At 34.3% G+C, this 23,429-nt stretch overlaps 4 protein-coding genes and 1 long non-coding RNA gene across 8 annotated transcripts; 3 read left to right on the forward strand and 2 right to left on the reverse strand.

The window, feature by feature from the left end:
* Window positions 1-121: 121 nt before the first annotated feature.
* LOC101213775 (short-chain dehydrogenase TIC 32, chloroplastic) lies at window positions 122-3,850 on the forward strand. Of its 2 annotated transcripts, XM_004145845.3 has the most exons (8): window positions 123-422; window positions 751-982; window positions 1,167-1,246; window positions 1,369-1,522; window positions 1,807-1,885; window positions 2,337-2,421; window positions 2,693-2,739; window positions 3,498-3,850. In XM_004145845.3, exons 1-8 carry the CDS (start codon window positions 317-319, stop codon window positions 3,672-3,674), a joined length of 960 nt encoding a protein of 319 aa, XP_004145893.1. In that variant the 5' UTR covers window positions 123-316; the 3' UTR covers window positions 3,675-3,850. The 2 variants fall into 2 exon arrangements, with proteins under 2 accessions (XP_011654654.1, XP_004145893.1); XM_011656352.2 differs by lacking the exon at window positions 2,693-2,739 and having other exon boundaries at window positions 122-422.
* A 449-nt stretch (window positions 3,851-4,299) lies between these two features.
* LOC101213539 (cell division cycle 20.2, cofactor of APC complex) lies at window positions 4,300-6,760 on the reverse strand. The gene is made up of 5 exons (XM_004145844.3): window positions 6,416-6,760; window positions 5,912-6,184; window positions 5,529-5,798; window positions 4,849-5,430; window positions 4,300-4,679 (listed from the first exon to the last, which is right to left on the reverse strand). The coding sequence occupies exons 1-5, from the start codon at window positions 6,512-6,514 to the stop codon at window positions 4,536-4,538; spliced, it is 1,368 nt and encodes a 455-aa protein (XP_004145892.1). The 5' UTR covers window positions 6,515-6,760; the 3' UTR covers window positions 4,300-4,535.
* A 1,703-nt stretch (window positions 6,761-8,463) lies between these two features.
* LOC116403663 lies at window positions 8,464-11,213 on the forward strand. Its single transcript, XR_004216426.1, has 3 exons — window positions 8,464-8,626; window positions 9,882-9,940; window positions 11,087-11,213. It is a non-coding gene; the product is annotated as an uncharacterized LOC116403663 (long non-coding RNA).
* Window positions 11,214-11,305: 92 nt separating this feature from the next.
* Window positions 11,306-15,322, forward strand: LOC101213204 (protein DYAD). The gene is made up of 8 exons (XM_031885366.1): window positions 11,306-11,315; window positions 11,363-11,466; window positions 11,561-12,228; window positions 12,326-12,709; window positions 13,018-13,135; window positions 13,219-13,302; window positions 14,126-14,611; window positions 14,992-15,322. Exons 1-8 carry the CDS (start codon window positions 11,306-11,308, stop codon window positions 15,145-15,147), a joined length of 2,010 nt encoding a protein of 669 aa, XP_031741226.1. The 3' UTR covers window positions 15,148-15,322.
* A 432-nt stretch (window positions 15,323-15,754) lies between these two features.
* On the reverse strand, window positions 15,755-23,180 carry LOC101213297 (8-amino-7-oxononanoate synthase). 3 transcript variants are annotated; one of them, XM_031886185.1, is made up of 11 exons: window positions 22,551-23,180; window positions 20,469-20,608; window positions 20,259-20,366; window positions 18,945-19,183; window positions 18,786-18,827; window positions 18,207-18,294; window positions 17,823-17,956; window positions 17,074-17,162; window positions 16,772-16,916; window positions 16,599-16,667; window positions 15,755-16,157 (listed from the first exon to the last, which is right to left on the reverse strand). In XM_031886185.1, the coding sequence occupies exons 1-11, from the start codon at window positions 22,792-22,794 to the stop codon at window positions 16,028-16,030; spliced, it is 1,428 nt and encodes a 475-aa protein (XP_031742045.1). In that variant the 5' UTR covers window positions 22,795-23,180; the 3' UTR covers window positions 15,755-16,027. The 3 variants fall into 3 exon arrangements, with proteins under 3 accessions (XP_031742045.1, XP_031742044.1, XP_004145891.1); XM_031886184.1 differs by having other exon boundaries at window positions 16,772-16,925; XM_004145843.3 differs by having other exon boundaries at window positions 16,772-16,922; window positions 22,551-23,174.
* Window positions 23,181-23,429: the final 249 nt, after the last annotated feature.

A 23,429-nucleotide genomic window follows, 5' to 3' on the forward strand; every position in this document is an offset into this window, starting at 1 on the left:
TAAAAAAGGTAATAGTTTAAACAGTAAAATTGTAAAATTTCACTGATATACATATTTATATTTCATGTTTTCACGAATTTGACATCGATAAATCGATATGATGCTTTAGTTAAAAATATCAATTCCAATTCAACATTTCATCACATTTCCATATTTAAAAATTCACACCCATATTTCCATGGATATCTACAATTCAAACCTTGGCTGCGTGTGATTTAATTCTTAAAATTTCTGTCCCCTCCAAAAAAAAATCTCGAAACGAAGCAATTTGCACTTGGCGAGTGGGCGTGACGATTGATCGGATAGAAAGAGAGGAATGTGGTTTGTTAGCAGGAAGGGGCCATCTGGGTTCTCAGCTTCTTCCACGGCTGAAGAAGTTACACAAGGAATCAATGGAACTGGCCTCACAGCCATTGTTACAGGTCACTCTCCACCTTACTTCACTTCTCTATTGTCAAACTGATTAAACAAATGGCCCTGTTTCTTATGAATTTTGTTTCTGTTACTTATCAGTATTTGCACATATAATATGCCCAAATGGCCAAATGTTTCCACAGCTATGTATTATGCAATGCTTTGCTTTGTTCATTGACCAAATTATATATTCACTGATAAAAAAAGTAAATTAATGGGTAAGCAATGAGCATAATGCTGAGGGTTTTGGTTGCGTTTGGTGTTTGGTGAAAATTAAAGTTTCAGTTTTTGAGGAGCTTGGATTTTCTCATCATATGGTCTTCTGCATTAACACAGGTGCTTCAAGTGGCATTGGCACTGAAACTGCTCGTGTTCTTGCATTGCGCGGAGTACATGTAGTAATGGCGGTTAGAAATGTAGCAACTGGTAGGGAGGTTCAAGAAGCCATTATCAAGGAAAACCCAACTGCTAAAGTTGACACCATGGAGCTGGACCTGAGCTCAATGGCATCTGTTAGGAATTTTGCTTCAAATTTCAAGTCCTCAGGTCTTCCACTGAATATTCTTGTGTAAGATGGCAAACTGTATGAATTTCTGTGCTACATTTGCGATCTGAATATATGGATCTTCTTATTTCTTCATCTAGCTTATGATCTTCATGTATAAGCTGTCCTTGCACGTATAATTTATTAGCAAAAAGAGGAGAAAGTTGAACATTTTCACCATTCGTAGTTATCTTTTTTTTTCGTTCAGTAATAATGCAGGAGTCATGGCTTCCCCCTTCTTGCTCTCGAAGGACAAGATAGAATTGCAGTTTGCAACAAACCATGTGGGTAAGTACATCATCAATAGAGAAGGACTGATTGCTGCTCTCTTTTGTAGTGGATGATAGGAATTTGATGGTCGAGTCATTCTTGTTCTATGGTGCCCTTATTCGTGATAGTTCTTTTCGCAGGACATTTTCTTTTGACAAATCTACTGTTGGAGACATTGAAAAAGACAGCAAAAAATAGTGAAAGAGAAGGAAGGATTGTCAATGTCTCGTCACGACGGCACCAATTTTCGTATCGTGAAGGCATCCGATTTGACAAAATCAATGATCAATCAGGGTCCACTTTCTATCACCCTTTGCTATAGTTCTTTTTCTCCCAGGATAAGCTAAATTCACGGTTCCTTCAGAACATATCTGTTCTAATTAGAGGTTTGTGAAGGGTCTGAGGGACGTCCACAACATTAAATATGAGGATTATTTCCTTGTTATTTCTTGGCTTATAACTTCAAATCTAGGAAATTTAGAATCAAATTCCTGCATAATATCGTTGCTATGCTATGGTTGTGACGAATACTGTATCAAATTTGAACCATATAATCTCTACTGATTCATTCTATACAGCTATAACGGTCTATCTGCATATGGTCAATCAAAGCTTGCTAATATTTTGCATGCTTCCGAACTTGCAAGACAGCTGAAGGTTCGTGACATGTTTGTTGAATTCTTTATCTTTTTATAAATTTAGGCAATCAAAGAATGGTGCAATTGGAATGTGACAGATTGCATTATTGTCATTTAGAGAACACATAGTTTGCTTTCGGCTGAAAAAGAATGTTGTAAAACGTTTAAAAGTTTGGGTTGAGCAGTAGTTTAACATAATGTTAAACTAGGATGTCTTAGGTTGAAATTCTCGTTACACATTGTTACCTTCAAATGATTATCAATAATCCACTTGTTGGGTCTCTCTAGTTTCAAGTCTACAAATAAGGGAAGTGTTAAGCAATCTTAAGGTTTTATGTGTTGAGTAGTTTAACACTTTTCAATTTTCATTAAAAACCAGGCTTTGGTGTTGTTTCTACCATTTTTTGCTTTTTTATCCTTATAGGGTAAACAGACACTATTACCAGGCAATCATTTGCTTTTTTAAACAGGAAGAAGGGGTGAAGATCACTGCAAATTCACTACATCCTGGAGCCATTCCTACCAACCTATTTCGTTATCATAACCTCATCAACGGTATTAAATCTTTTATTGTACTATTTTTGGTATCATCATCTAATCATTTTCATAACGCTCTGGATTTCAACTTGCATATTAAGCATAGCAATACTGTGCTCCTTGATGCTAATAACATGTTTTTCACGTCTCTCAGGTCTTTTTACCTGTTTCTCAATATGCTTTGTTGCAGTATTACCTTTTTGTTGATTGTTTCAGTGTTGTGTTGCTGCTACATTACATGTCTTTATAAAATTGCTTTTCTTTTGTTTTTGTCCCAAATTTCGTGGAGGTTTTCTTGGTGTTCTGGGTAAACATGTCATGAAGAATGTACAACAGGTAATGGTCTAGTTCAGAAAAAGCTATATGCACAAATTTATTGGCCTTTCGCTTCTGCATGATTACAAAATTTAGGCTTCTGTTAAAGCTTTTTCTACTTTGACCAAAAGATTTTCGTGTTTGAACTAACCTACTTTATTAAAATCCTACACAGGGATTTAGCACATGTTAATTACTATTGAACTATGCTATATTGGTGATTTTAATCCTATTCTGTTCTGTAACTTTTAAGTTCTAAACCTTAAAGGTTGCGTTAATAGTTGATAAACTTTGTATAGAAAATATTTCAGTTAAATCATTTGGTTGTATTTTGGGATTCATTCTCCTGCTTTTTGAACAAATCTCAAAATTTGTCTTAAATTAATTTTATCTAATTTGGTAAAATAATAACAAGAATTCTTATTCAAGAAAGAAATTAATAAATAAATAAACAAAAAGATGTTTGTGTTAAATTTTTGTTAAATAGTTTATTAAACAATTAAAAAATAGTTTTTCTAATGAAAAAATCATGAACAAGAAAAGAATTGAATCATTTATAGTGAGAAAGGTTTCTATCAAATTCATTCATTTAACAAATTTGATAGCCTCCCTAGTTGCACCTGCATTTGGTATGGGAACAGTTGTGTTTCCCCCATTTGAACTTTTCAATTAAACAATTCTAATCGCACACATTCTATCCTTTAAAATTAGATAGTCGAAAACCTGATCGATTGATATGAACAGTGAAGAAATAGTTGTGATTATTTTTCCGTTTTCAGGGAGCAGCGACAACATGCTATGTTGCATTGCATCAACAAATCAATGGGATCAGTGGCCAGTATTTTGCTGACAGTAACATAGCCAAAGCAAATTCACAAGCTAATGATAGTGAATTGGCAAAGAGACTGTGGGATTTCACCCAGAAGTTGGTATCTAGTGGTTTACAAACTCCTTAAAAGCTTCTATAATGCACTCCTCATTCATCTGTCAATTTGAATCTTGTAAATGAAACATCTCCAACTTTGTTAAGATTTTCAGGTTACATCCCGTGTTTAATGTGTAAGTTTTCTTTTATTAACATTTGGATGATTACGATGATGGAATTGAAAGAATCAACTTTGAACTTTGAATATCTAGGAGGAGAAACATAGTATGTCTTTCATTAATATGTTAATGGTTAGGAGTGCAAACAAAGTTCACGTTGGTTTGAAAAGAAAGTGACCGATAAATGAAGACAATGATTTTAATTGATACTATCACTTAGGTGGAACTTTTTATAGTACAAATTGGAAACATGAGATTTAACCTTGGGACTTCTTTGTTTAGAATGAGCGGGGTAGCAAGAGCTTTTTTTCCCCCTCAAATGTGGCTACTAAAAAAAATCAAATCTATAAAATCTATTAAAAAATTAAACATTTCAAAATTTTACTTCAGTAGTTATTCTCTTTCCTCAAAAAAATGTTCTTTTTATATTATTGTTTTCTTTTTTGTTCATTTAAAAAGAAAGACTACCTTGATATCTCATTTGAAATAATGGCGATCAATCTGATAACACAGAATTCGGAAAGTACACAACAAAAATTAAATTAAAGATCACATTATTATTATTATTATTATTCTGGTAAACTTTATTTGCGAAGTACATTACAAAGGCATTCTCTTATGCCTGTCCACAAAAAAAAGAAGAAAAAATAATCTCTCTTATGACTATATAACAAATACAACAAAGATGTTGTAACCTAAAATCCTTCTTTGTCAACCTAATTTGAGGTTTTCCTACGTATGATATGTATTGAGAAAGTATGTACACACAAAATTTATCGAATACGATTGATATGAGCAAACGGTTCTGTATTATAGGATTTTGGAGTAGGTTTAGCTACTTCAGGAGCTCCAAAAACATGCCATAATCTCAATGTTTCATCTGCTGCTGCTGAAGCCACGGTGCACCCGTCTGGACTCTGTATGAAGCATCACACCAACACAAAGCTATTCAGTCTATCAAAGCTTAATAATTTATTGATTTAAACTACTACGAAATCCAAAAAAAAGAAAAGCTTAATTATGATATACATATTTGTTCATATTCATCAGAACACTCTTTCCTGATTTGTGAGCAATGTAAATTACCTGAGCCATGAAGAGAACTCTTGATGTATGACCAGTGAGCTCTCCCATCTTCACCATTGAAGGGTATTTCCAAAGAGTGAGCTGGTTCTGAGCGAACCCATGGGAGCTGAGCAGTTCTCTCTCATTTTTATTCCATAGTAGAGCACACACTTGAGAGCCAGTATCAACAGAATTCAAACATGCTCCAGTGTGGGTGTTCCAAAACTTAATGGAACGATCTCCACTGCCTCCACCAGATGCGAGCAAGTTGCCTTGGAATGGACACCATGCAAGAGCCTTGACTGCAGAAGTATGATCCTCAAGCCTATGAAGCCATTGGGTAGCTGAGTTTGAAGATGCTGTTGCTTTGTCCCAGATATGGAGGACATTGTCATTTCCTCCACTTGCTAATTGTTGTCCAGATAATGACCATTTAAGCCCACAAACCTCTTGATCGTGGCCTCTATAAGTTTCCACTATGTGATCTCTAATTCTCACATCATTGTTAATGATCTTCCCGTCCATTCCTCCAGTTGTGAGAATGTGATTGTTCCATGCCAGTGAGCCCACTCGCATCCTATGGCCACCCCTCAAAGTTCTTAGCTGCCATCACCCAAAACAATTCAGAATTCAGATCAATATGCGTTTTGGTGAATGTGTATAAGAAATTCATTTTAGAAATGGAAGTCTAAGAAAGAAACCTGTCTATTCGATAGTGAATCCCAAAGCTGTACTTCAGAATTGTTCAATCCAACAGCAACATGTCTTCCATCAGGTGCCCAATTCACACTTGTTACAGGACCAACTTCGTCATCAACCGTTACAAGTTCTGAAGTAGAGCCATCTTGTCCATTCCACAAATAGACAGAGTTCCCAAGAGCTATAGCAAGCACATTGGTGCTGCCCCAATCCAATAAGTTCAAGTAGTAATCATCAACAAGATCAGGAGCATCCAATGTCTTTTCAGAGGTCTATCATAACAAAATTCAAACATCAGAAAATACCCAACTGATGATTTCTTCACACAAACCCTACCATCTTATGATTGAGAAAAATTATCAAACATTTAAAAACTGCAACTCACCTGAGGGATATGACGACGGGCCTTGACGGGTTTATCATGAGAAACAGAGGAGAAGAACTCCTTAGGTATCAACTCAACTGGTGCGGGAGGTTTGTTCTTGAACGCAAGGATTCGAGTTCGATTCATGTTCAGTGTCTCAGCCAACCGCTTCTGATAAGCTTCCTTAGACGGCGAACTGACAGAAGGATTTTCCTTACCTTTCATCCCCTCAGTAACCATATAATGCGCATAATCAAAATCCATAGCCGATCGATTCGGAATAAACCTATCCAACTGCAATCACACAAAGAATTAACCATTTCAAGTTCAGTATCGAAACAGAGAGAATTCTTTGATTGAGAAAAATAAATACATATAGAAAAAAAAATCAAGATTGATTCGGCTAAAGAAAACCCAATTAAAATTCAATAAGCAAACAGAGAAAACCCAACAATTCGTAAAAAACTCATATAACAAACCGCTCATCTTAATGTATATAATGAATGCAAACAAAGAAACACTTACATTTTCTTTGGAATGCTTTTTCTGAAGTTGCTGTTCTTGAAGGGGAAAGCGAGTGTTGTTAGATTTAGAAGAAGAACTATTCAAAGATCCTGCATCCATAACGTTAATTTTCCAAAAACAAAACAATAATGCACAAAAAGAACAGTAAAAAAAAAAAAGATATAACAGATCAATGCGGCGCTGCAGCAGAAAGAAACCCCTGCAAAAACTTGAATAAAAGAAATTCGTGAAACTGTATGTTAAAACAAACAATAACCAAAGAATCAAACTCAGAGCACAGTGAAGAAATTCAAGAGCGAGCGATATAGAGAGAGAGAGAGAGAGAGAGAGAGAGTTGAATTGCGAGTAGTTACAGAGTTTTTTGATATGGGACTTATATAAGGCGAAAGAGACCATCTTAGATTTCGACCGTTAAAACATTCTGACGAAAATACCCTTTCATGCTATAATTAGCCAGTGTGTATGAAAGGGGTGTTATCGACAATATAATACGGCCACCGAATCCGCTTATGTTGTTTAAGAAATAATAATAATTAATTATAAAGAGCCGTTGTGTTGGCTCATTCCATTTTTAGGAAAAATAAATGAAATAATAATACTATAGTTTGAAAAAAAGATGAGAGAAAGATGGTATTTAGGTTTGAAGGAACAAAAATTAAAGAAAAAAGAACATCAAATTAAACTTTAAAAGTAGTTTGGAGCGAAAGTAAGCTTTCCTTTAGTGTTGACATTATACCTATTTTTAGAGGTAGTCTAATTCAATAATAATAAAGAGAAAAGTTTATGAACTACACAAAATTTAGAGAAATTGTAAATAACATAACATTTCATAAAATATTAACACTTAAAAATTAAGTATCTAAGTTTTTTTTTGTTTGAGTTCACCTATCTTGGACCGAATACCTGTTTGTCGTTTTGGGTTGTTTGGTGGGCTCTGTTACCATGTTAAATTTGATAGCATGAGGGGTTCCATTGGAGTTCCATCTCATAACCAATTGACAATTAGATGAGTATCTTAACTTTTTCCAAAATGTTCTCTCAAGATGGTGCCTTTTTTGGTTCTTCTATCTTAGCCTGAATACCCGTTTGAGTTTAATGTACTCTGATACCATGTTAAATTTGATAGTATGAGGTTCCATCTCATAACCAATTAATAATGTGAGAAGTAACTCATCTATATTATATGAAGTATGAGTCTTTTTAGCTTTTACAACGTGGGACTATCAATTTCTCCAACAATATATATATATATACATGTATATAATTGAAAGTCCAAATAGTAAAATATAAAAGTACATATGGGATACATAATTAATAATTTTAAGACCAAATAAATACACTTAAATCGTTTAATTAAAGAAAAAACCAAAGTATACCAACATATATTTTTAGTCCACGAGTATTAGTTGAGCTCTTTTTTACTTACACCGTGTTTTACCATTACACCTTATTTTATATTTACTTTGTATACTTTACAATCTTACTATTTCACTCGTGTAATTAATTCGATTTTTCTTTTCAAATAGAGAAATTGTCAAAAATAGCAAATTTGACAAAATATTTATAATTTATAACAAACATGATACACGGATAACATTGATAGTCATTGATAAAAATCTATAAGTTTATGTTATTGATAGAATCCAAAAATTTTGTTGTAACTCGTAAATATTTGAATTTATTTTGCTATTTTTAAAAATATTTCTTATCAAATTTTATAATTTTATTTGTAAATGTGTACTAATTATCCCTTTTCATAACTTACTATAAAGAGGCAATTACTTCAAATAATAACTCTAACCATTTCTGAGAAAAATTATTAGCAAAAAAATAGATTAAATGAAAGTAAACTAAAAAAAAAAAAAAAAAAGGAAGAAATATGTTTGGGGGTAAATGTGTAATTTTGATAATAGTTGTAAATTGTTATGTTTGATTTTAATTAATGAATAAATTTAACCGTATTTGTTGAAGGTATAGATAGGGGACCACAAACATGGAAGGGTTTAGGGAAGAGAAGGCCAAGGTCACGTGAGGTACAACACGTCCGGTAAAAATTCTAATCATTACTTCTCCTTCCTTCAAATATCACTCCCTCTCTTCTCTGAGTTTCATGCAGAGATCGTCTCAAAACTGAAATCCATTTCGCTCCATTTCTTTCTTACTTCTCTGCTCCCTTAAACCTCAACACACAGCTTTCGGAAAATTAAAAAGGTTCTTCAATATAATCTTTTGATTTTGTTTTGTTTTGTTTGTTTGTTTGTTTTTTTTTTTTTTTTCTGATTATTATCAAACGATATGAGTCTTGAATTCAATCTCTACGTATTACTACTGTTCTTCTTGATCTCTCAATAATCGAGTTTATGATTTTAATTTAATTTGTTGTAGTTTATTGATTTTTTTTCTTTTTTGTTCTTGTTTGGAATGTTAGTTCATCCAAGTCTTTAACTAATATATATACGATCACTTTGTTGATTGTTGTATGTACTTTCGAATTTATTCCAAGTAAGTACTAATCTCTTTTCTTCTAATGTTGAACTTCCTGGACTTTTGCCTCCATTTTTTAATTTGTTGGAATGTTCCTATATATACTGTCACTTACTTTATTTGATCTGTACGGTGTTTCAAGAACTGGATATGGAAATTGGTTTGTTGGTCCTCGTTAATTTTTTTTTTATCTTAACTTGAGCTCGCGATAGGTTTCTTAGTGTGTATTTAAGTCTGAATCGATTGTTTTAAGTGTTGATCGTTTGTGATTTAAGTAGTGCAGGTATTTTGGAATTGATCGATTTTGTTTAATTATTTTAGATCATGTTTGAGTTGCAAAAACAGTGAAATAGTGAAAGTTTCCGCAAAAGGATTAGAAATCTTTTGACCTAATTTTGCTGCTGTGTACTTCTATTTCACTTTAGTTCGTCTACTTCTTTTTTGTTTTTTCCATTTTAGATAGGTGTTTCAACTCTTTAAAACGTTTCCGGTCAACTCAGTGAGTCTGTTTGGTTGCTATTGCATTAATTATTTATCAATTTTAATAGTAGTATATGAATCCGTTCTCTACTGTTGTTCGTTTTCTGTATCTCTGTAATTTTCTTTTCGTTTCTGAATTTCAGGGTCTGAAAATATTGCTATTTCAGTGCTTGTAAGCTTTTTCTCTCGTAGCCGCAATAATAAAATCATTTCCGTTAATAAAATAATAAAGGCTTTTGTATTGAACGAATCCCCACGTAGGAATTCCTCGTTTCCTTTTTCTTTAAAACATGAACCGTAAATTTTCATTTTGAGGAAAAGCCTCTGTAGTTTTAATTTGGGCATGTGTATTTATTTAATTCGTATCTGTAAATTAATCAAATGCAATGTCCCCATAACGATCTTTTCTTTTATTCAGTTATTGCATTCTTTTCAGATTAACTGCTTTTATTTTCATTCTTATTTCATTGATTTCACCGTTAACGAATCGTTACATGGACAGTTTTTCAGGTTTTCAGAATTATGGAGGCAAGCTCGTGCGTACTTGATGATGCAGCTGAAGTTAGCACAATCTCTCTCTCTATATATAACACATACACACACCTACAACTGTAATATATTCTCATATTACCAATTTGCAATCCCACGCGCATTCATATTCGTCATGTGTCCACTGTCGTTTCTTTTTACTACAATAATAAAATTTAACTTTCACTAAAGTCCCCTTTGCTTGCATACGATATAATCGTTCTTTTTTTCCTAAAGAAAAAGAGAGAGATACATCCAATTGTTCAGAATTAATTTAATCTACTCGAGCCAGGGCTTGATTTATTTCACTTACCCTTTTATTTTTATGGATAGACCATTTATTTCCGTTACTTGTGTGAAACATATAGAGCTATATTGAAGCTTATTCAATTTTAGTTTTCTTTTATTTATTTTTTATAATTTTAGTCTATATATTAACAGTAAACTTTAAATTTAGTCCCTATTTTTCAAAAAATATTTTGTTATCTATTGAATTTCTTTTGCTGTCAATTTTGAAAATACATTCACTTCCTTGTATTTTGCTTGCATGAAAATTGTTATTATTATTTAATCAACTTTGATAATTGTTTTTAGATTAAATTTAAGATTTATTGTAAGCATACAAACTATTAAAATTGTCCAATTGAAAATATTGAATTAAAACGGAACAGTTAAAAGACCAAAATAATTTTTTACTTAATAGTAATATATAAAGGAAAGATCCAAAAAGAAGGGATTAAAAAAATAAAAAAATAGGACGACTATAATTAATGCACATACTTTTATGTCCCCAAAAAGGATATTTACTTCTGAAAATTTACTTTTTCTGCATCGTGTACGTGTCGCAGCTAAAAAGCACAATATAGCTAATTATGAGATTAGAAAACCACATGCACGTAACAACGGGTAATGCAAATTTCTCTTCCTAAATTTTTGTTTTGTATATATTTGGTGCATTATCACACACGCGCAGACATTGAGCCGGGTAAATTAGTACTATCAAAACCGTTTCAGGTGCATAGTCTGGGCTATTGTATTGTAGGCGGGTTTGTTTCTCAGTCATTTGCATTGAAGGGAGTCTGTGTATGGTAATGAAATTAGTGGTCGATATATATGTGTAGGTTTTATACTTTGCTACGAATAAAAGATGAGTATTTAAATATTGTTTTTGTTGATCAGGATATGAAATTGGCAATGTACTTGAAGAATAGGCAGGAACATAGCTCCGTAGACGCCGCACAAACCCCTGCATCAGCCAGACATGCGCTGCCACCATCTAATTCAGCTGTGGCGACCTCGAGTTGTACCGCTGGTATTGACAGCAACCTCCACTCCTGCTTCGAGATTTTTATCTACCTTGTCCCCATTTTACCCTTTGTTTGGTTTAAATTTATGCATATGAGGCAACGTTTGGATAACTGTGATTCATCTTCTCATTTGGCCTTTGTGAATCAGAGGGTTACCTGGAGCAAATAAAAGTGGGTTCTTTCTATGAAATAGACCACTCAAAGCTTTCACCTTCTACCCCAGAACAGCTAAGGGCAATCCGTGTAGTCATGGTATTTTACCAAATTCACACAATATATATTTATGATCTTTTGGCATAAAATTTCATGTCCTTTAATTCCGTTCTTTGTTCATTTGATAATGCAGGTGAGTGAAAAGGATGAAGTCAATGTATCCTTGAGATACCCAAGTGTTTATTCGCTTCGAACACATTTCCGTAACTGCAACAATCCAAATGAAAAAGGGCTCCCTGGACTAAATGAGAAGTATATAATGAGTTCAAACATTGCTGGAGATGCACTCTACCGGAGAATAGAAACCGCGGAGATTGCAAATGGAAGAAATTCCTGGAGCTTTTGGATCGGACCGTCTGAGAACACCGAGAGAGATCGAAGCTCGGGTTCTGGTGGGGAGGTCAACAATGCAGTTTCAAAGAAGGGGATTTGTTGGTCAGAACTCAAGTTCACTGGGATGGTCCAGTGGGGTAGCCGGCGGCAAGTTCAATACATAGGTCGGCACGAAGATAAAAAGATAGTAGTTTTGTCAAAATCGATCGATCAGCTGGATGAAGCAAAAAACGAGAGTTTAGGAGAAGTGGACAAGAAAACAGATCAAGAGGATGAGGAAGAAATATTTAAGGTCGTGAACGACACATATGGAAAACGGAACAACCTCAAGAGGAAGCGCTACAGCCCTAGAAACGTTCAGAAGAATCTCAAGAATGCACCTCCTCAAAAGAAAAATGGGGTAAAACTCCGTAATACTGGTAGGAAAAAAGAACTGAAGAAATCTATTGACAGATGGTCGGTTGAGAGGTGAGAAACCCTGATCGAATATTTACTCGTTTTAACTTTGAAACTTTCAAATTAGATTAGTCGTCTTTAATGGGTTGCTTTAATCATAACATTGAAGATATAAATTAGCGGAAGAGAACATGCTGAAGATTATGAAGACCAAAGGAGCAGTCTTTGGGAACCCAATACTAAGGCCAGCCCTGAGAGCTGAAGCTCGAAAGCTGATTGGTGATACGGGCTTGCTGGACCATCTACTGAAGCACATGGCTGGAAAGGTGGCACCTGGTGGAGCTGACAGATTCCGTCGACGACATAATGCCGATGGTGCAATGGAATATTGGCTGGAGAGTGCCGATTTGGTAAATATCAGAAGGGAGGCTGGAGTGCAGGATCCATATTGGACACCGCCACCTGGTTGGAAGCTGGGTGATAACCCTACACAGGATCCCATTTGTGCCAGGGATATCAAGGAGCTCCACGTGGAGATTGCGAAAATTAAGAAGTAAGTTATTTCTTTCTTTTCTGTGGTTGTTCATATATGTGGATGGTCATTTTTTCCTTGCTTCGAAATCTTGATCTCTTTCCTCAAGTTCTAATTATCAGAGTAGCTGTCTGAGGAAAAATGATTAGATTTTGCATTTGACTGCCCCTAGTAATCACCTTGTACATGTTCAAAATACAATTTTTAATTGTCCTTGGCCCTACTTTATCCTTTATCTTTTTATGATCTAATTTTTCTATCTGTATAACTTTCCCGAAATGTTGGCCTTGGATCTATATTGCACTGTTTTATTGGGTAAAAATGTACAGATCCATTCAAGAACTGGCGTCTGCAAAGCAACAAGATTTAAATATCGTGACTAAACCGAATTCCGATGTTACATCCACAAGTCTGGACCACGAAATACATTCCTTGACTGCATTAAAGGTGATGATTTTGAAAAGGACTAATTAGTTCTTTCCAAGGCCGAATTACGCATACTTATTATTTCATTTTATGCTCAATGACAGGAAATCTACAACGAATTGATGAATAAAAAAGTCAAAATCGAGGAACAGCTAATAGAGATTTCACTATCACTGCGTGGAATGGAGGTAACCAAATACTAAGCCTGTAGTTTTTTTTTTTATTCGCTGATGTGCGTGGTATGAAATTTCTCCGTGTTTTAGTAAATCTGCTTGAACCACGTGCTTAGGAGAGATTACATTGCAAGTTATGTTCACGATAATTAGGGAAAGTCTTATTTTTGTTTTGTTTTTCTTTTTTCTGATATGAGGACAGGGCAATTTATAAAATAAATTATGATGTCAATGTTACCAACAAAAATGCACTAGTTTCACACTACCACCTTTTAACACACACCTTTTTAAACCCACCCCATCAGAGAAATACAAACCGATCAAATGACACTTTTCTCGTACTTTTTTACTTTTAGAAGAAATGAACTTTGCCTACCGATGTAAATTATAACGTAGTTAGAAGTTACACGTGTCAAGGGTTGGACAGGCCAAATTATTTGATCAATATTGAATTGTGCACTTATTTTTTTTGAAGAAGGAATAGTTTATTTATTTTGAAATAGCTATCGTATGATTTATTGCAATCACATTCTACTATCAAATATGGATGATGAGGCCACAACTTTAAAAATATATATATATATATATTTTTTTATCATAATAAAAAAAATAAAAATAAAGATGAAAAATATAACTTCTCTTAGCTTCCCCGGGAAATAAGTTCAAAATTTAAAAGGACCACCTATTCGATAATTACAGTATATCATTTGAGTACTTGACTACTAATCATACATGGTAGATCATAACTTAGATATCTATATTCTATTGAGATCGGTGACGGGAATATTCCATTAATGCGATGAACAAGTGCATTAATTACAAATGTTGAATGATGCAGGAGACGACAAGGAACCTAAAATCAAAAGTGGAGAAGGGAGAAGAAGAGGGTAATATGGTCGGAAAAACGGAGGACAAGGCAGCAAAAATCCGAAGGCTAAAGAGTGGGTTCAGGATTTGCAAACCACAGGGTACGTTCCTATGGCCAAATATGGGAATGTCCCCTCAGCTGCAGGATGATGAACCTTATTTTGTGGTCCCAACCCCACCCTCAGTTTCTTCAACGACCACTGCTGCACCACGCCTAATCTCACTCTCACCCTCACCCTCCTCTATTGGACCCCACCCCACATCCCCTGTTAAGCCTTTGGCCATGCGTCCACTCACCACAACCACTACCACCACTTTCTCAAATATCACAACAAGCCCTAATCTCATCAACCTTAATGAGGTTCCTCCTCATGGACCTTGCGACCTTGCTTTCTGTGGGACACTCACCTACCAACGAAGGCACTCCAATGCTACTGCCTGCCACGACTTGCCAAATGTATGCATCTCTCACTCTTTAACCCTTATTTTTTTAATATTGTTTGATCTTAATTTATCATGTGTCCATTTTTTTTTCTCTCTTTTTTGAAATATTTTAATTGTTTTTTCATGTGTGGGAAAGTGAGAGGCATGATAATAGGTCCATCCTTAATATTACTCTTTGAAAATTAACCTTTATTTATTATATTTTTATAAAAATAGTTTTTAAAATTTTAAATGTTTATTTAAGAAAGGTGAAAAACAATCACAAGTTCAATAATTAGAAAGTTATGAAAAGGTGGGGGTTTTTTTTTTCCATCAATTTTCTTTTTTCCAATTTGAAGATTTTAAGCAAATTTCATTAATTTTCTTTTTGACACCATTTTTATGTGTATGCAGTTGGTATGTGGAAATCAAGAGAATGATGGTGTGGAAGGAAAGGAATGCTCAGGGTCTCCTTCCTCCACTCCTTCATGGTTGCTGATGAGAGATAAATGGTTGTTGGATCTTGCAACCTCTAAATCATCTCTAGATCTATTTTCAGAAGGTGAGTGATTTGACTTTGGTCAGTTTTAATCAAGTAGGTTTGGGGATTAAAATATAGATAGTTCTATTATATATCAGCCTAACTTCATTTAATTACGTGTGTGTTTTTGTTGGGGGACGGTATACGATACAAGTATAATTAGTGTTGTAGAACCTAAATTGACAAACCGGAATTTGGAGGAAATGGTGGTGATTATAATGGTGTTAGTGTATTGCATTGATATTTGTAAAATTGCTTACTCAATCCCAATACTACTAAACAAGAAATAATATATTCGACAAATGTGAAATTCGAACAACGAAGGAAGTTTCTTTTTCGGGGTAGAAAATATTAAATAATGGATTAGTTGACAAATTAAGACTTATCAAATGGTGGGAAAAAAAATTACATCAAAGTATTGGTGTATTGTGATGATTTATAAACTTTTTATATTTCATTTTCTTTTTTTAGAAAAAAACAAGTGGAATTTCTTGAATTTAAAGGCCTTTTAGAGCGAATCTACTAGTTGGAATTGCAAAGTCACAATTTTGAACTTTAAGTGTGGCAGTTCAATTTGTTTTACTATAATCAAATACAAATATACAAGAAAGAAATTAAGGGGAAAAAACACTAAAATTTACGTAAAAGATCTATTAATATACGAATGAAAATCACAAAGCAATTATCTATGGCAATGGTGGGATTAAATCACAAACAATAAAGGGATTAAAAGTTTTCCCACCGACTCAAATAATAATGTCATAAGCTTAATAAGAATATATATATATACTGAAGTTAACTACAAATGGATACAAAATTTTAGCTTCTGCTTAGACAAAATTGATGCAAAACAACCTAACCATGTAAACAATCAAGGAAACCCAATGAGAGATCTCAAAAGATCAAGACCTACAATCTTGCGAACCTATTAGAATTACCATTAATAGCGATATCTTGAAACCTAATGCACTGCAATAGTGCGCTGGTTAGCTTCTTCACATCTTCTATTGTATGCGTTGCGCTCAAGGTCACCCGAAGCCTGAGATGGGAGTTGATGACAACACAATGACACGGCAGTTGGTCAGATCAGTTTAACAAGTAAAGGTTTTACATTCTTAAACGTACAATTGATTAGTCCAAATTCAAAGGCCTAGCACGTTGGCTTATAATAATAATACAGTATTTTCTAGAAAAATTGATTTCAACTTTGACATTCACCATCTCAAACTTCTTGATGGAGATTTAATTGGTTTCTATGGTGATAAGTGGTACGGACCATAGGCAGAAGAGGCATGAGGATTGGAAGAGTGTACATACTCTTAAAGAAATCAGCTCCATTTTGAAATAAGAATGCATTTAAATACAGTAAGATATTCAGAGATTAGTGTGTTTGAGCAAATATGTTAATGAAAATTGTGAAGTAAAAAATCAAAGAAAATCTCAAGAAATAATATTCTATGAGATTCAAAAGAAAGCAAACCTGCATGAGTTGGCTGGAACTGTGGGAGGCCTTATAGCAGTCACATGAAAACCGGATTTCAGCAAATGCCTGTTCTCCAAAAGAAAAAAAATGTGTACATAACAAAAACAAAACAATGACACATACGGTTGAAACAGTAATTAATTAAATGAGTCGAAAGGGTGACATAACACCTGCTGGCTTTCAATGCCTTCCCTTCACTGCCTACAATAAGAGAGATTATGGGGCTTTGGATGGGGATTCCAGTCAAATCACGAAAATCTTGCACCCGATTCCAAATTTCCCTTCTTCGCCACATTTCCCTCTTCGCCACTAAGACTGCAGCTGCTAAGAGATGGACTAATTAATAGCATGGAATTTCAAGATTGGATAAATGGTAAGATTAGGCAATGTGGATTAATGGTCTCTTCAGAGATTTGCATTTTAGTATAGAGTAACTGTTGAAGTCATTGGAGTGATTACAAATCTACTCTACCATGGCCAGCAGCAATAAGAGGGATGGGTGCAGCAGTTGAAAATATAAAGGACCGGCCCCTTGATTGAATGAGCAATTTCCATCTTTTGCTGCTCGTGTCGAAGGAAGAAAATCATAAAGCCAATCAAAATTAATTTTCCAAAACTATGGAAAAGAAGCATAGAATGTGTTGCCTGTTAATACATGGGGGAACAGAACACAATCACATAAACAGGTGGATGGAAAGCAGGCTAAATGAAATTATCTTTCTCTAATTAAAAAAATAAAACATAGTAAATCTTTTGTAGAAAACGAAGCATTCATCTAAGAATAAAACGAAAGGTCAAGGGCCTAACCAAAAACAGCACACCCAAACCAAAGGAGCCAACCAACTAATATAAAATTGGGCTATCTAATGAGTAATTACAAACATTCTTTGAAACCCGACACCATAAAGGTGTTAAAACCTAGCTTAGCTAACAACCACATCTCCTTCCAAGCTCTCTCCAAGTCCCTAAAATTTCTACTATTCCTTTCAAGCAAAAGTCTCAAAGGACAACAATGAAGCCAACCTGCCATGTCAAAACATAGCAAGTCTGGATCATACGTCCATATGGAAACAAGTGTTCAGTCATGGACTCATTGGGCATTTTGATAGCCAATAAAGAAATTGTTAATGTCGATCATTGCACCTGAACTTAAATTCTAGATATTTTTAAAGTGAGAAAAAGTTAATATAATGAATGAGAACAATGCATAACAACAATTACCTGCATGCTATGAACCCACCAAAACACCCTGCTGCCTTGCTCAAGGTGCCAACACATATGTCAACGTCTCTTTCACAATTGAACATCTCGGCTACACCCCCACCATTTTTGCCACAAACAAATGTTCCATGAGCCTGACATTTGCATGAACAATATTACTTATGCTTCTTACATATATATTTAGCTTTTGACTCAAACAATGCATATTACAACTTATATTAAAGCTCTGACCAAAAAAACTAAACGAAACGTGCAGAAGACAAGAAAAAATTACACATAACACCAAAAATGGAATTGATAGCAACAAACGACTTCCAAAAGATCATAATGTCTAAAAACAGCTTCAAAAAATTCTAAATAAAACATTGAGTTCAAAATACTTACATCATCAATAACTAACAAAAATCCATGCTTCTTGCGAAGCATTGCAAGCTCCTTCATGGGTGCAAAGTCTCCATCCATGCTAAACAAGCTGTATTATGAATAAGATACATGTCAAATACCGATTTCACACTGGCAGTTAGGACAAAGGAAAAAAGTTCGGACCTAATAAATTCAGTGAAAGGCTAATGGAAGATGATGCAAGAGACATAAGATCATATCAAGTAGCACAATCACCAAAGTTGTAGACTACCAAATAAGCTACTGAAATGGCTGCTTTCATTTGACCAAATAGAACCTCATCACTGGAAAGCTGTTTCATATTATGAATGAAGTTCACTGACCATCAGCAAATGCAGTGATTGACTCTAATTGGGTATGTTCTGTGTGAGTTCCTACGGATATTAAAGATTTGTGTTCACTATATCAATGAAAACTTTGCTATTTTAGAAGAACAACACACATAAATTACAGTATCATCAAAGCACGCATACTGGAGCAGCTAAAGTTTGTTGGTGGCCATTATATAGTCAAGAAAATGAAAAGATAGAGTTGAAAAAACCACTTGTATGCAGGACCAACCTATCAGTTACGACAACTTTCTTTGTAAGTGTGCAACTTGATCTGCCCAAAAGAAAAAAAGGAACAGTTATAATTTGGAAGCAGGAACAAAGCATCTGAATATATCAAATTAACATATAGAGAATGAAGTTAGAAAAAGGTAAAAAGAAAAAAACACACAATAAGTCGTTAAGATGAGCCATATCACAATGCCTATAGATGAACAGTTTCACATTTCTTTGTCGCTCTGCAAGACGAATGCCATCAATAATAGATGCATGATTCAATGAATCAGAAAATATGGCAATCTTCTGATCATCAGATGAAGCTTTGCCTTCAGTTAAGAGCGAGCCAATATTTCCTATCGCTACCATCAATGCCATATTGGCTGCAAATCCAGTAGGGCAAAGAAGGCAATCCTAGAAACAATAAAATTATTTCACAGTTGAGCACACATAAAATATGAATAAGCAACAGAAGGGTTAAACCTAAAGAAAATCAGAAAGAGATTCCTATTATTCACGATACATGCAAATTACAAAAACACTACATTGATCCAATATGTGAATTGCTTGCTTCAATCATATAACATAATTCGTGCTATATGGTCCAAAAAAAAGTTAAATGTTCATGTTAAATGTCTACACTGAATTTATACACCTTCAACGAGACAATGCTCTAATAATGAACCTGGAGACAATATTACTTAAACAATGATAAATTATCTGTTCAGTTTTCACAGTTGAATGTAGAATGTAGTAGTAATGATACTGAAGTATTTTTCATATTTGGTTTGGTTAGTAAAATTTGTAACGATACAGTCAAAATTATGTAGTCATTTGATAATGTGAATTTACTTAGATCAGGTTATATGTATATAGAAAATTCCAACCTTTTGATTCACCTAACTGTTCTTATTTTACATTGCAAATGGCCATTCACCCCTATCCTAATGAATATTTTGACAACCAATCAAAATACTGGAGTTTTCAAAATATTCACTAAATGAAACAGTATTTTTATACAGACATTGGGCCCTCACCTATGGCAAGAGGAGAGGCATCAGGAGAAACTCTTGCTAGAGCACCTTCAGGCAGGCACTTGCAATGATGGCCATATAGTCACAGCGGAGTGTCAGAGTAAAAACTGGTTGTTTTTGTGTTTAGTTTACCAAACTAGCATCAATATTTTATCATCTGCCAGAAACATATGTTGCAGCTTTTAACTCTTACAATGTGTTTCATTTTGTATCATAGTGTTTTTCATTTCTCATGTGTAAATATCGCCCTATATTGTAACTTCTATTTATTTAATTGTGACTTGCTCAATCAAGCAACATTTGACAACTATGAGGCCTTTTAAATTACACTTGTGTCGTGCTTTGTAAAAACTGAAATTGATAATCAGTAATTGGCCTGGATTTATCTATGTTCATAATGTGTATACATTCGATGAGAGTACTTCTGATTAAAGCATTAATACTATAATACATACCTCTTTCTTCTTTAACTTGGCCAAGCATGATTCTAGCAGTCTATGATGGAAGGTATATCCACATATTAGGGCAGAACCCCTGGGGCCCATTCTATGTTCTAGGGCTGCCTGGTTTAGAATGGAGTTTTAGACACTTTACAGAAAGAGTAAAGTAATACATGTACAATAGAGGCAGAATTTCTTTTGACGAGTTAATATCCTTAAACACACCTGTGCAGCTGCTCTTCCTATTGTTGGATGGGAACTTAATCCTAGATAATCATTTCCAGAAAATAGAACTAACTTCTTGAATTGTTGAGGATGATCCACAAGACATTTTATGGCACCGCCTTCGGTTACAATCTCATCTCCTATAAGAACAGAGCAAATTTACATAAAACAAAGGAAAAATTAATTCTCTGAGAAAACACCAAGCAGGTATGTTAAAAGAATAAAAAATAAAGGACCCACTGTCCCAATAATACTAAGCCCATGGCGATATAAGACATATAGGACACTTTTTTTAAGGATAAATAGTTTAACTGATGATATGAAAATTTTCCCTTTTATTAAATTATTTTGCACAAAAGAGTAATTTCAACAACATGGCATGAAATATTAGAACAATGTGCGAAGTAGAAACACCATATGACACAATAAAAGTCAAGATAAAGTAGATGAGGGTTGGAAGAGTTTGTTATGGGTCGAACCACGTGTTTAAATGTTGCTCTTAAAGAAGTTCTGGCCTTTTTGGTGGGTTTTTTTCCTTGGTAAGAAACTGACTTTCAGTAAGTAAAATGAGAGAATATACAAAGGCATATAAAAAAGCACCACAAAAAAAAAGAGACTCCAAAAAAATGCCTAGACTTGCTCATAACTAGCTATTATATAATACAAGATGCAGCGCTGATACTTAATGCCAAACAGACTATGTCATTCAAGTCAGACAGTACGAGTGAAAATTGTTTTGATATATTTTCTTGATCTTCTTTGGTCATATGATCAGAACTATTCCAACAAAATTAATCACATCCCAACATAGGATGATTCAAAGACCTTACAACTAAATGCTTAGATCTCTCACTGACTTCGATATAATCAGTTAGAACCCATGAGATGCCTACTTACTTTCTACAAGCCAGAGATCTCCATACTAACATTTTGATAACAAATCATCCTTTTGTTCTGGTCAGACGACAAGGGTGACAGAGAGAGGCTTGCATCATCAGAAGCAGGCAACAGCCAGAAGGTGTTGTTTCCATAGAAAGTAAGAGGTTCAGGGTAGAAGTTGATGGCAGGTACAGAGGTAGGGTAGCAAAACTAGAAATAACTCTCTTTTCCCATCGATTGGATTATGGCCAAACTTATCCAAACTTAGATGGGTTTCAAATTCACACATCAATTAAAAACAAGGGACAGTAGCAAATTTAGCCATTAGATGCAAAATAATTAAGTATATAGCAACGTTTTTAAAAAATTGCAAATATAGCAAAATTGATCAAATTCTATCAATGATAGAAACCTATCACCAATAGACCATCTTGTAAATATTGATCTATCATTGATAGATCATACAAATCTATCAGTGATACAAGTCTATTAGCGATAGTTTTGCTATATTTGCAATTTCTTTTAAATGTTGTTATATCCTTAATTATTATTTCTAAAATGGTCATCAATTATAATTAACCTAAAAACAAAAGTATAGGACTTTGCTCCTTCAAGGTCCATGAGTTTAAAAAAATGGTAAACCTGTTAGGTAAATTTTAAACTTCAAGAGCCTGTTTGGTAAAAGATTGAAAGTTTAGAAATCTATTAACAACTCCCAAAGTTAAAAGGACGAAACTTATTCCTAAACTGAACTATTTGATTAAGCTCAACAATGCAGAGAATCCAAGTTGGGAAATACAACTCCAAGTATGTTAATTTCCCATGACACTTTAGTTGTTGTGTGGATCACGAAAAGTTCTTTTTTTTTTTTTTTTTTGAAGGATACGGAACTTTTCGTCGATAAAATAGAAAGAGGATTAATTTCTTAACTCCAACTCCCCTATCATTTTATTTTAGCACCGATAGTAATTAGGTATGATAATAGTATTTATATACTGTCGAATCATTTGCACATAACAATTGAAGTGGACGGACGTTTTCGAATTAAAACATGCATGGAATATAACAAACAGATACAGCCACTACACAATTCACACACAAAGCATCTGTATTATATTGACTCACATTGCACAGACAATATGAACAGTGGGTTGAAGCTGTAATGCCACCTCATTCCCACATAACAAAAGCAAGGAAGCATACCGGAACTGGGAATGTCAAGAAGCCATTTCTGGACAGTGGACTCTGCAATTTCAACCTCAACAGAGGCCCTATCCCATGGTTGCATTTCATCGAACACCTTCAATTCATCATCTTTCTTCCCTTCAATAGAGGCTTCGGGATTGAGTTTCTCGAGGGATGGTGTAATGGGTCTCAAAGACCTGAGCAATTGGAGCAACCCAAGCTTCGCAAGCGCCTCTTCTACACAGCAATCCCACACGCTCATCCTCCCACGAAAAACTGAAGAACGATGCAACTCTGAGGCAAACACAAAGAGAGAAAAGTGAAAATTTCAAGGCGTAGCTGAAAATTTGCTTTGAATTAGTGAAACTTTGAGAGAGGAAATAGGGTAGTTGGGGGGGTATTGAAGCATTGTGTTCGTCATAAATGTTTGTAGAAATTATGCAACAAAGAAGATGGGTTTTCAGTTAGGTCTTAGTTAGGTGATAGATTCGTAGGAATCAAGGATTTGGATTTGGATTTGGATTTTGTTGGATTGGATGCTTGGTATGATTTGGTGCTTTTGTCCCTTTTTGTGAGAAAAATATGCAATCAAAGTATTTCACTTTTTAGAAGGTCAATGTTTTCTATTTCTTTCTCTCTTTCTTTCTTTTGAAGCTCAATAAGACTAACTTTTTGGCCGGAGAGACTACAACATCTTTTCATTTTTGAGAATTTAATATATCTTTATGCACATTCTTCATATGTGTCATTGGTGACTCCTAATGGATTGAATTTACAATGTATTGTAATCTCAAACCTATGCAGTACAAAACTCATTTCAAATATTGAGTGAATTATACTTTCTATTTTAACCTATAAAAAAAAAAACCATGAAGAAATAAAAGTTGTAATTAAAAA

Source organism: Cucumis sativus, chromosome 5 (assembly GCF_000004075.3).
Source record: "Cucumis sativus cultivar 9930 chromosome 5, Cucumber_9930_V3, whole genome shotgun sequence".
Taxonomy (NCBI): domain Eukaryota; kingdom Viridiplantae; phylum Streptophyta; class Magnoliopsida; order Cucurbitales; family Cucurbitaceae; genus Cucumis; species Cucumis sativus.